This window comes from Drosophila erecta, unplaced genomic scaffold (genome assembly GCF_003286155.1).
Source record: "Drosophila erecta strain 14021-0224.00,06,07 unplaced genomic scaffold, DereRS2 tig00000021-arrow-pilon, whole genome shotgun sequence".
In the NCBI taxonomy this organism is placed as follows: Eukaryota; Metazoa; Arthropoda; class Insecta; order Diptera; family Drosophilidae; genus Drosophila; species Drosophila erecta.
In genome coordinates, this window is record NW_020825198.1 from 10468130 (window position 1) to 10480013 (window position 11884).

Below are 11884 nucleotides of genomic sequence, written 5' to 3' on the forward strand. Positions count from 1 at the left end.
TTTCGTGCTCGGCCAGGCGCTATTGGTCTCCATTTAAGCTTATTAATTTTAAATGCGATTTTTAATTAAATATTATCAAAGCGTGTCGAGGGCGTCATTAAGTTCGAATGCCTTAGATGTAGCGAATGTAGATTGGCGTTAATTTGCAGGGAAGAGCTGAAAATCCCTACGATTCGGTTTGCACCAAGTGGATGATTTGAGAAGCGCAGAGAGAGGCTCTTTACAAATTCAATTATTGCTGTATGTGGTTCTAAGCAAGGCAAAAAATTGATACGACATGCTGATAACCTGGGAAAAAAACACTTTTCTAAAAATATATAAAAATAGATTTAAATTTTAAATGATACCTTCATATAGGTAACCAAAGATATGGGAGGAAAAGTCGGCGGTCTTATTGAAGCTGGCTTCTGACTTCTCATGATTAATAACTTCAACATGGTGCAATAGGATTTGCTGCACTGAAACCACTTTTGATTGTAAGCGGCATCTCCCACTTTCAGACTCTAAAAATGCTGGGTAATTTGAAGTAAATAAATATATGATATTTCACTTGAATATTACCGCGAGAATTAAAGAGTCTCCATAGTAGCACACCATAAATACCTGAACCATAGAGGTCATCAAAAAAATACAGTAAATAATAATCACTTCCGCTGTAGATTCGGTGACCTGAAAGGCTATGAAGCAAATCTGCATAGAAGCCATAAGGAAATTAAGCAGCAAAGAGAAACTATAAAGATCGTTGACGTGTTCGCAGAGTCTAAAGGAATATTATTAACTATTTATGAATTCTTCCAACGCTTAAGTATATTTCACTCACTTAAGGCACTTGTCGTGGTATCTGATAATGCCGATAAGGAACTCAATATTTTCTTTGTCCTCATTCGAATTACATGGATGATCCTCCAATCGCATTGATATATATTTGAAGTGCATACAAATCTGGGTAATGACTACGACGAGCAGGAGATCGGCGCAGAGAAATGCAATACCCGCTAGATAGGCCCCATGGGCTATATCCCAGTAGGTGATCCAGTAGATCAAATTATTCTTCGTGGCATCGAATGGAAACCAGATGAGGAAACCAAAATTACGATCAAAGGTGTCGTAGCCCAAGAAATTAAATTTCACGGTGGCCTTGATGGCCGGATAAAAGGAGAACGTAGTCGTATAGGCCAAGCAGAGGAAGGTGAATATATTGATCACACGCTTCATGGTCTTTTCAAAGTCCGCCAATTTATATTCCTTCTGCTTTGCCAGGGTTTTTGGATGCATGATCTCTAAGTCATCGAGCAGCAATATTAGTGTTTTCTTGCCTCTAATCATGGCAGCATGTTTAAAATCGGCCACCAGAGAAAATCCAATACATGGAGCCACGGCAATGGCCATTCGAATGGTGTCAAAGTCCTGAATCGATTTGTAGAAGAATACCAGTTCACCGATCATCAGCAGATTGAAATTTATAAATCCCGCATATAGATAGATCTTAAAGAGAAGCGATTTTAGGGGATTCGTGGATCGATGTGCGTAGATATCCTCTCCTATGGACCTGTAAAACTGTACTGGCACTCGCATCAATTCCATAAAGGTCCTGCTTGTGTTATCCCCTGCCGTTTCCATTCTATTTCACTTTTTTGGGAACTTAACAGAGAATTTTCAAATTGGAACTGCTTGTGGTCAGACCTTCGCGTTGCTCTTATATAGTGGGCGGCGATGGGCGTGTCTGCTAAGTTTTTATGCCCCATCATGTCGCGCCTTGGAAAGTGTTGATAATTGCGCCTAAACTTTTAACTAACCGATGTAATTAGCTGTGAACTTTTCTCACTCCTTGCAACCAGCTGAAAAGGTTCTCAAAAGGGAAAAGCTAGGGAGGCTAGGAAAACAGGAGTCGACCTTCACCGGCCACTAATCAACATGAATTGCAACAAAAGATGTCTCCATCTTGGCACCTGCATTGTACACTGAGCCAAAAGAGTGTGGAATTTTAAAACATTAATTTACAAACATGAACAAGAAACTGTAAGTTGATTTATATAACATACTATATTTTATGTTGTTTAGCTGTGGCTAGTTAGTTAGTGTTAGTTTACTTTCTGTTATTATTATCAATATAATGTATTTAAGATTTGTTCCAATCACCAATTGAATCCCAAATTGATAGCTTTATTCATGTCCAGCTTTCAAACAAAGGGCCCGAAAAGGTGTAGCAATGGAAAAGGACTACTCTACTTTGGACCATAATGAATGTGTTGAATGAAATGAAAATAATTTTTCTTGTTATCCTGCCTCGGCAGGAGCACAAATTGAGCGGAAAATAACTAATAAAGTCGGACGTGGATGGAGGCCATGAATAAAATGCAAGGCTCTGCCAGGCATTTGCCAAGATTATGGGTGGGAAATTGTGGGTGGGCAAAGTGGTGAAAATCCAACCAGCCATAGAACATTAGAGGGAATAAAGGGTCGGAGGTAGGTGGGGTCAGATGGAAGCCTTCGCCGGGCACGTGCAAAATGGCTGCTGAAAATTGAAATGCTGCCGATGCCACAATGGGTAATTTTCATTTCAATTTTCACAGTTTTCCTCCACTCTGCTGGTCTGACAATTTTTTGCTCATTTGCAGTTTGCATTTGAGAATTGAACTTGTGCCCGAAGCGAACAATGATGTTTCAGATGATGATGGGGAATCTACCAGGATTTTTTTCCGCTCGCCATCGAAGAAAAACTTTATCCCGCCAGCTGCGTGTGGAAGGAAAAAGTTTGGGAAATGCAGAAAATGTTTGCATCATATTGAAAACTCTTAGCATTCTTCTCCGTTTACGTTGCCATGGCCCCTTGGTAACTTTAGTTTGCTTCTGGATTTAATAATAGGGGGGGAATAGGAAAGAATTTCTAGGTTGTCACTTTGTAAAGTTTGCAGAGTTTGTATAGACGTATATACTTGCAAATTAGCATAATGGATTATATAGATTTACCATACATGTTAATTAGAAATAGGATTTATTTTACTAAAAATGTTTGAAAGCATGAAGCTTGTCAAATAAATATAGGTTCACAAGAACAAATAAAATTGACTCTATTTATTATTTATTGTTTTATTTATTTATAGGTTTTATTTAAAGTAACTTTATTACACGCACTCATCACGTGTTCGGTTATTCATTTTTACCATTTCGTTTATACATTTTCAATGATTTGTTTTCAATTACTAGCTTCTATTAATTAGCACAGCTGCTATGAATGGTAAATTAATACAATCGTACTCACATGCATATGCCCTTTTCTACTCAACTTATTTGGACTCAATTATATTCTCCTCTTTTCCTTTTGAGTTGAGCAATTTTATTCGTTTTGAGACTTTCGAACTAAGGGGTACATTGGAGTTGGGGTTGAGTTTGAGTTCGAGTGAATGAAGTTCTACGTTTTTCCTTTTGCGATGTTTTGCTACGTTTTATGCCCCTTTGAGACTTCTATGTTTCTACATAGATTTTCCCCTTTCAGAAACTCTTCCCACTGATGTGTCTCCGCTAGACCAGTGAGAACACTTTGTCCTGCCAACAGATGGCGCTGGCGTGCTGTGCAAGGATATGCAAATTATATCTAATTTCTTTTTTATTCCTGTCTCGAAACTGATTTTTTTCGAAGTTTCTATTGACAGCCGCTAGATGGCGGTTGTACAAGTTTAAATTTATATTATCTCAAACTCAAAAAAAACTGAAAAGTTTTGTAATTGTGTAAACATAAATTTTCGATTGCTTTAATTTCAAACTCTTCATACGTTCATACGTTTTTTACATGCAAATATAAAAACAATACATTTTAATGTTCTTCCACATTTGTAAAAATTTTTAAAATTTGTATTCCGTTCCTTTTTCTTTCAGGTTTGGCAAGTGAATTTTTTGTTTCTTGTTTCATTGCAGCATTTTGAAGAGCTGCACTTAAGCGCAGATTTTAATTACTTTCCGGCCGACTGGCAACGGAAGGAACAGAAAAAGGTCCTTGGGAGGGGAATTCCATTTGTTCACATAGACGGGGTGAAGACGAAAGGCAAATGCAGGGGGTGTATCCTTTTTGCAACATTTAGAGAATGCATTTATCTGACGGACCCTTGGAGCCGAGAATCTGGCATCTGAATTAGCCGCTCGTCTTTGTAGCAAAAAGAAAAGAGTCCGCCTCAAGTGCAGGGCATTATGTATTCATGGCTAAGAGAAGAAAAGCTGCGACTGTGACACATGTGTGTGCCAAATAGAAGGGGGATTGGTGGCTGGGGGTTGGAAAGGACACACACGGGAGCAGCAGAAGCAGCAGCAGCAGCAGGAGGGGCCAAAGAAATGCTGGGCAAGTGCACTTAGCAGCTTGTAGACGCCCCAGTTGACATTGCCACACGCACACCAGCGTGTCTGCCACTTGGGGGTTGTTTTCTTCGAGTCATAAAAAATTCGCACATGAGCAAAACACTCACACACAAGCACACCGAAAGCGAGACAATGGCGCTGGCAAAAGGAAGGCAAAAAAAAAAAAAAAAGCAAGAGGAGGGGCTGCAAATAGAGAGGGGGAGAACCTGGCTCGAAGTGGTTGCTTGCAACCCTGCTGCAATTTTCAAATGGCCCGAACGCTCAAGGCGCAACAACAGCAACGACATGTCCATGTCCTGGCCGCCTTTGTTACTGTTCCTGCTCGCAGGACCCCCTCTCCCATTTCCCATTTAACATTTCCGAATGGCCCCTCCTGCCGCCCCGTCCATGCGAGTCCCCACCTCGTGTAATCACAAACATGCTACAAAAGCCAGAAACAGGCTCAAGTTAATGACTTGGCAACATGTTGAGAACGCCACCAGAACACAACTCGGATGCACTTCGGAAAGGACAAGCACTGAAAACATTACTGATCTTATCCGTGAATAAATAAATACAAATAAAAATGGTACAAAAATAATAGAAACTGCTTGATCCACTTTTAAAAGTTTATTATGTTAAATTTTCGAAATTAAAGGCGTAGGAATAACATTGAACTATTTCCACCTTATACATAGATCTTTTTTATGATAATAATGTAAAATTATAAAAGCATATGACAAACATTTTTCCAAGTGCAGCTGCAGATGAAGTTAAATTCAAAGCTGTATCTGGAGATGGATGTGGGATATGCACCTGCATTTTATTGCATCCTGCCGGAGGGTCGAACAATGGGGCCTTTGTCTATCCAGCCAACCCGTCTGCCCAACCATCCAACCATCCAACCATCCTACCAACCAACCAACCAGCCATCCAAACATCCAGCTGTTGGCCAAGAACAATTCCCCTTTCGCGGAGTCAAAGTCGCGGTGATCTTGATGGCTAATTGAGCTGGGACAGCTGGGCAGGAATTTGTCCCTGTCCTCGAACGCAAAGAATTGTTTACCATATTGAATAGAGAAGTTGGCCGAAGCCTTGGTTTATCTTTGAAGCCCAATCCCAGTCCCAAACCCAATCCCAATCGCAATTGCAATGCCCCTTTCCGTCCCGGGATTAATCATCCATCTCCTGGGGGTGTCACGCATGCGCCTTTGTCACCCGTCTGAGCCATGTCAACACTTCGAATGTTTTCTGCCCGTTTTTGGGCAAATAACTTGCTCAGCTGAAATACCGTTAGCGCGGACGGCCTAAAGAGTTGTCATTCAGTTGTCGCCACAGACCACCGTTGGAGATGATGTCGCGTCTCCATCTGTCTCTGGTTTTTTGTTTTCTGTTTTCTTTTTTTTTCATCTTATTTTAGCCAGGAAAAAAAGGCCAAGGAGCTCCAAGTTTGTCTCCTCGGCTTTGCGGCGTGTTGTCGTCTGCAAATTGTTCGCGTCGCTATTATCCAGGGGCATCAATCTCCCGGCAATTGACAGGCCTGCTCCACTGAAAAACAGCCTTTTTATGGCCAAGACGAAATTATTTACTCAGCCAACCACCGCCACCGCAATTGTCAATCTGGGAATTGGCCCCCTTTCGATGCCATTGCAACCTCCCTCCCCTTCCTGCCACCGCCCCCTTTTTCGGGCTGCCCCTGGTTTTATGGCAATTTGATTTGTTGGCAGTTTTTCTGTAAATTGCTGCAAGTCTGCCTTTTGTCTCGTCGCTTAATTTAATTTGTATTTCGGCTCTGGTGTATTTATGGTTAGTTGGCGGTCTTGACTTGATTTTTTTATCCTTGGTAACTCTGATTGACAGAACTGAGAGGTGGGAAGTGACAGGATTGTCCGGAGTGTCGGCGCACGCTGATTGGATGTAAATGATTGTGGGGTTAATGGTTGATCAAGTTCGAATGCATTTATATTAGAGCCTTACAGACAACACAATAAATAACCAATACGTATTTGACAAAAATTGTATTATTTGAAAACATACTTGCATTGATCAAAATTACTTCTCCAAAAAAGTAATTTAAAGATTTACTTCTAAAAAAAGAAAGAACTACTTCTCGTCATAAAAGAACAAATGGTTTGCCAATAGCCTATTTTGTTAAATTTATATAAGTTTAAAGTCCTTATAAAAACGTAGTTATTGTAAGAAAAACGTTTTTTATTCGGTGATGCTCAGCGAAAAGCTCTTACCTCTTTCACTGGCCTTTTCCTACCTAGCTCACAGTCCGCTGGCTTTTCAGCTCCATCGGACTATACAACTTTAAGCTGATTTTGCGGTCATAACAGCCCTAGCCCAAAGGCCCCGAAACAACGGCAATCCGACAACTTTTGCCATATCAATGCCATGCAAAAGTAAAAACCAAAAATAAAACAAACAAAAGCCGAGCGAAGGAAAGGGCTGCCACTGAGGCTGGACTGCATGGAAAAATGGTTGGAAAATGGGGGGAAAACTGAGGCTGGGTGCGGGTCCGTTCCATTGCATTTCCGCTGCTTTTGACGCGGTTTTTTCCCACACAGTCGACGCTGCATGCAACAAAAGCGATGAAAACAAAAACAAAACTTTTGCCATTTTTAATTACAGCTCTGAAAAGCGCCGAAAAAAATTCGCCGTTTGCTTTAATTACCGCGCGAAAAGCGAGACAGAGTCTAAAAAGAGTAGTAGGGTTTTTTCATATTTTCCTTTTTTTATTTTTTTGCATTTATATATATTTTTTTCGCTGATGAGGCGCACTTTGATGAAAGAATTGCAGCGACGACTACCTCGCAATTATAGCAGCATGGAAATAAAGAAAAGCGAAATAATTCTCGTACTTGAAGGTATCGCAACAACTCCATTTTCGCGGCTGCCCCTCGAGTTCTTGGTTGTTTGGTTGGCTGGTTGGCTGGCTGGCAAGTGGAAGTGCATTGAGGCATGCAACAGGAACAGTGCCTCTGAGAAGTCTGCACACACCGCCGCAGCTGCACTTTGCCTTTGGCGCGCAATGAGGGGATAAGTCGAATGCGAATTGTACTCCTCATGGCCGCTGCCACGCCCCCCATGCCATGTATGCATTTCCATTCTAAAATGAATTCGCTCAGGGAATTTGAAGTCATGGAGGCCGCTAATTAGTACTATCAAGTATTACCAGAACGATCGAAATAATATACTATATGTATAAATCTGTTTTAAACATCTAACATTAAAGACTTGGTTTAATCCTTGACGATAATCCAAGTGCAGCCATATTTTCCCTTGCGAAAAAAAACCCAAAGTTGGGGAACATCTACTGCAAAATGAAAAAGCTGTGCGAAAAACAGGAACGCGTTGCAGATAGTCCTAGACATTCCAATCGCAGAGTGGGGAAAATATGGCGGCATAGCTCGTAATTATGCTGACAAGAGTTTTCTGGCTGGGCTTCTTTGGACTCCGCCAAATGCAATGGAAATGTCATTAATATTCGCGCCCATTAAAATCGACGCCGAGCGGAAAAGTCCCAAAGGACGGTATCCAAAGGGTATGGGATGGGGGATTTCTAAGGGGGATTGGTACATCATTGCACTTTGAATGGGCTTCATTAGTGTGGTTTATTGAAACGCCAACTGCTGCATAGATACAATTACAAGTGGATGGCGGGTTGGATAGATATAGATACTTGCCATAGATCCCGTAGATACAATTGCAAAAAATTAGTAACCAACTTGCCGGCTGAAGTGGGAGTCCATTGAGAATGGCCACAATGGAACTGATCGGATCTGAAGTGGCCCGAAGTGTAGATGGATGAAGCTGAATGGAGCCAATAAACGTGGCAATAAGGAAAATGCAATTCAATGAAACGAGCTACGCAACGAGGAAATGAAGTGTTCAAGTAAACATTGTTGGGGCTCTAATGAGAACTGAGTTGGTGTCGGTTCATAGATTAATTACATTGGAAAATGAAGATTAAGGTTTTCGAGAGCTATCAATTAAACAAAGGTGCGAAATTAGTACCCATTAAGATAGGCATTTTGAGAACTTTAAAAAGAATAATGGAACGCTGTAATAATTTTGATGTAGCTTATAAAATTAACTGTACTTTCTACATGTGTTTCCCAATTTAAGCAATATTAATGTATACCCAGTCTACATTTTATTTAACCAACAGTAAATCTTCCTAATAATAAAAGTGATTCATCTGCCTTAACTGGTCTTTAATTGTAAGTTGTTGTCTAAATACCTGTTCAGTTTTATAGATTTGGCCAACCTCCTGGCGATTAACTATTCCAATTACCCACGTCCATTATCAACTTCATTTCCAATTTCAATCAACGATTTTTCCCCCTGGTCTTTTATTTTGAAACGAGCACACATCAATTTTAATTACCATCTAAATACGGAGTTCGCTCCCTTTTCCATTTCTTGGCTTTCGGTACGCCCCACGGAATTATCTTGGCCATCATTTGCAGCGTGCGTTGAAATAATTTGCGTTAATTTTTCGGTATTAACCAGTGAAGTCTTAGTGCTCCTGCTTTCTGGCTTCAAATGGGTATTTCTTACTTTTGTTTCGAGGAGGTTGGACCGGCGCCTGCAAGCGGCAATTAATCATAAGCTGGCTACCAACTACCAAAAAACCGAAACAACTTCCCTTTTGGGCTGAGTCTTTCGCTTTTTTTGGCCAGCAAATGTAAACAAAATGCACGCCCCGTCGTCATCCGGATCGTCATCGCTGTCTGGCGCAGACAAATGGTTGGCCAAATGGCTAAATGGCCAATGGGCCAATGTGACTGCCAACTGCAGTGGCATTTTTGGCTTTTTTGGCCCCTCTCCCTAAAATGTCGGTTTTTGGCTTGCCAAGAAATGTGCATGTGAAATAAAGTCTGTGGCTGAATCGGCTTTCACATGGGGGTTACGCTGGTCAGATGTGAACGAGCGGTATTTTGACATGGCCAAGTGAGAAATTTATAGGCCACGCACTGCGAAAAATGTTTTTCGAAACACAACAAAAAATGTATAAGAATACCACAAATCCAAACCAAGTAAGACCGATAATTTAAGTAAACAAGCTAAGATCTAACGTTGTTGAAATAATTTTTACAGATGTTAGATGTTCGATATAAAAAAAAATTAAATTGTATAGTATCTCCTAAAACTCTTAGTAATTATCATGTATTTTATTTGTTTCAGCGCAGTAACTCTAAAGACTACCTAAACTATTTTATGAAAATGTCCAAAAAGTATTTAAAGTCAAGCACTACGACTGTCACTTGATTACTTCTTCAAGTGCACTTCCCTCTGTAAATCTTTGTTCCTTGGTAATCTTTTGTCGGGTGCATCAGAGTACGGTGATCGCTTGTTGGCCTTGTTTTAAGCTTGACTGCTTGGCAGTCGCGTTTTTTGAGCCGCCGCCTAATGCGCTTTTAAACATGCAAATTGGCTCATTATAGGCCACGTTTCGGTCTCCTATTCATGGGTGCGACTTAATTAGCCCGGTTAATTGCAAGGCGCTACCGTTTGCCGCGCATTCTCGATCCCAGTTTTAATGGCCTGTTAATTGAGCCAGAGCACTCAAAAGCAACAGTGGCTTTGTTTCTCCTCGATTTCGGGGAATTTCCAGTTGAGTTTATGATGCCTGAAATTGATTTGGGCTGTAAGAGTGCAGGCTGCATTTGTTTGGTTGGCTTTGCCGTAGACAACTGATTTCAATCTGAGCGCGAAAGGAAAGGAAGTATTCACAAGTGCATTCTGTTAATTAGTCTAAAGTTTTTTTTCGGGTTTAATGTAACCCAATTAGGAGTTCAGTGGGCATAAAATATATGGGGTATAAACTTAACGACGGTGTCTTAAAAAATAAATTTATGCAAACACGTTTTACGTTTCTCTTCTGCCTAAATAATTGCTTCATTTGTGAATTTGAGGTAATAAACTATAAGACCAGCCGTACGGAAAATTTATATAATCGTTCCTTTATTTATTATTTGCTTATTTTCATGTCTGCTCAATTCCCTTTGCATTCAAAATGTTCGCATTTTTTTTTTATCCACTACCCCTTAATTTTTATAAAGTGAGCTGAAACTGGTGTCATTTTCAAGGTGAAAGGTACCGCTTTATTTAGCCATCGAGCCCTGTAATAAGCCACCACTTGACTGACTGAATGTAACACGTATTTACGATGCATAAGCGTTAACTGCAGGGCACAATTAAATTGGCAAATCCCTCCGACAGGCTGACAAACTGACAATGCAAATTAGCACTTATGCCATTGATTATTGCCAATTGCCAATCGATGCGCACACAAAAAAGGAGTCGGCAATCGAAAGGAGGCAGAGTGCCACAACAAAGGCAAACAAACCCGATGTCCTGTTGTAAAATGAACAAAGGAACGTTGCAATTAAACCGAACAGATCCCAGATCCCTGGGTGTCTGTAACACACACTCACCCCAAGGACATCGTCGATATTCCTCGACTGCATTTGCATAATTTCCATATAATTCTCTGTCGCCCCGTTAGGAGAATACAAAGAAAGGGTTTTCGATCTAAGCGGTGAATATTTCCCTATGCAAATTTTCTGGCGGCGTGTGAAAATTCCATGCCGCTTTCAGAGTCAAGACATCTGCTCCTCGTTTTATTTGCCCAGCGATGCTGTTGATGCCTTGCACCTTAGATCTCCTCTCACTTGGATATTCACTGCAGTCTATAAATATTCAGGCGCTGCATTGACAGGCCGCCCTGCTAAAAGTTTTTCCTGGCCAAAGTTTTTCCTCTCCTCCACTGCTCTAAAACAATAAAAAGATCTGGGTAAAAAAATAAAACAAGCCAAGGGAACTGCAATAAGAGAAGGGGAAAAACGGTGCCGGAAAAGTTTGCGAATCATTTGGCGTTTTATGTTACGCTGATTTGCGTGGCCACGCAAAGTTGCAACAACTTGCCGGAGTTTAAAGTTTGTGCACCACAAAATGAACCGCGACGCGGAAACCGAACTCCCTAAACAAAGTATCACAAAAATGAAAAAGATATTGCGGACAGATGTATTTATTTTGCATAGGAAATATCAATAAACCAATGCAAGAGCGTTCCCTACTTTCTAATATTTAAATATTTAAAAACAAGATTAAATGATATAGTCGAGTTCCCCGACTATCAGATACCCGTTCCTCAGCTAGTGGAAGTGCAAACGAGGCATTTCAAGATTTTCTGGAATAAAGGTAGAAATTGGGAAAAAAAAATTATGAAATGAAAAAATTGTATAATTTTACATGAAGATTTTTAGAGAATTGCGCCAGAAACATTTATAGGTATGCCACTTGAAAATCCGATTAAGATAAGTTGAGTTATGGAGTTCAGAACTTCAGCAGTAGGGCATTTCTTCATTTTTTTGAATTTCTACAACATCATCACATCAAAAAAATTGCAAAAAAATTGTAAAAAAATAAATTTCTGAATTTGAATGCAGATTTTTAGAGAATTGCGCCAGAAACATTTAGAGGTATGCCACTTGAAAATCCGATTAAGATAAGTTGAGTTATGGAGTTCAGAACTTCAGCCGTA

At 40.3% G+C, this 11884-nt stretch overlaps 1 protein-coding gene across 1 annotated transcript; it reads right to left on the reverse strand.

The window, feature by feature from the left end:
* Nucleotides 1–220: 220 nt before the first annotated feature.
* On the reverse strand, nt 221–1655 carry LOC6546504 (odorant receptor 67c). The gene is made up of 4 exons (XM_001972234.3): nt 821–1655; nt 562–760; nt 348–503; nt 221–288 (listed from the first exon to the last, which is right to left on the reverse strand). Exons 1-4 carry the CDS (start codon nt 1618–1620, stop codon nt 229–231), a joined length of 1215 nt encoding a protein of 404 aa, XP_001972270.1. The 5' UTR covers nt 1621–1655; the 3' UTR covers nt 221–228.
* Nucleotides 1656–11884: the final 10229 nt, after the last annotated feature.

Coding starts and splice junctions, on each gene's coding strand:
- LOC6546504 (XM_001972234.3), bottom strand. CDS start 1,620: ATGGAAACGGCAGGGGATAACACAAGCAGGACCTTTATGGAATTGATG. Junction 761..820: donor TACCACGACAAGTGCCTTAA/GTGAGTGAAATA, acceptor ATATTCCTTTAG/ACTCTGCGAACACGTCAACG. Junction 289..347: donor CTTTGGTTACCTATATGAAG/GTATCATTTAAA, acceptor TTTTTTTCCCAG/GTTATCAGCATGTCGTATCA.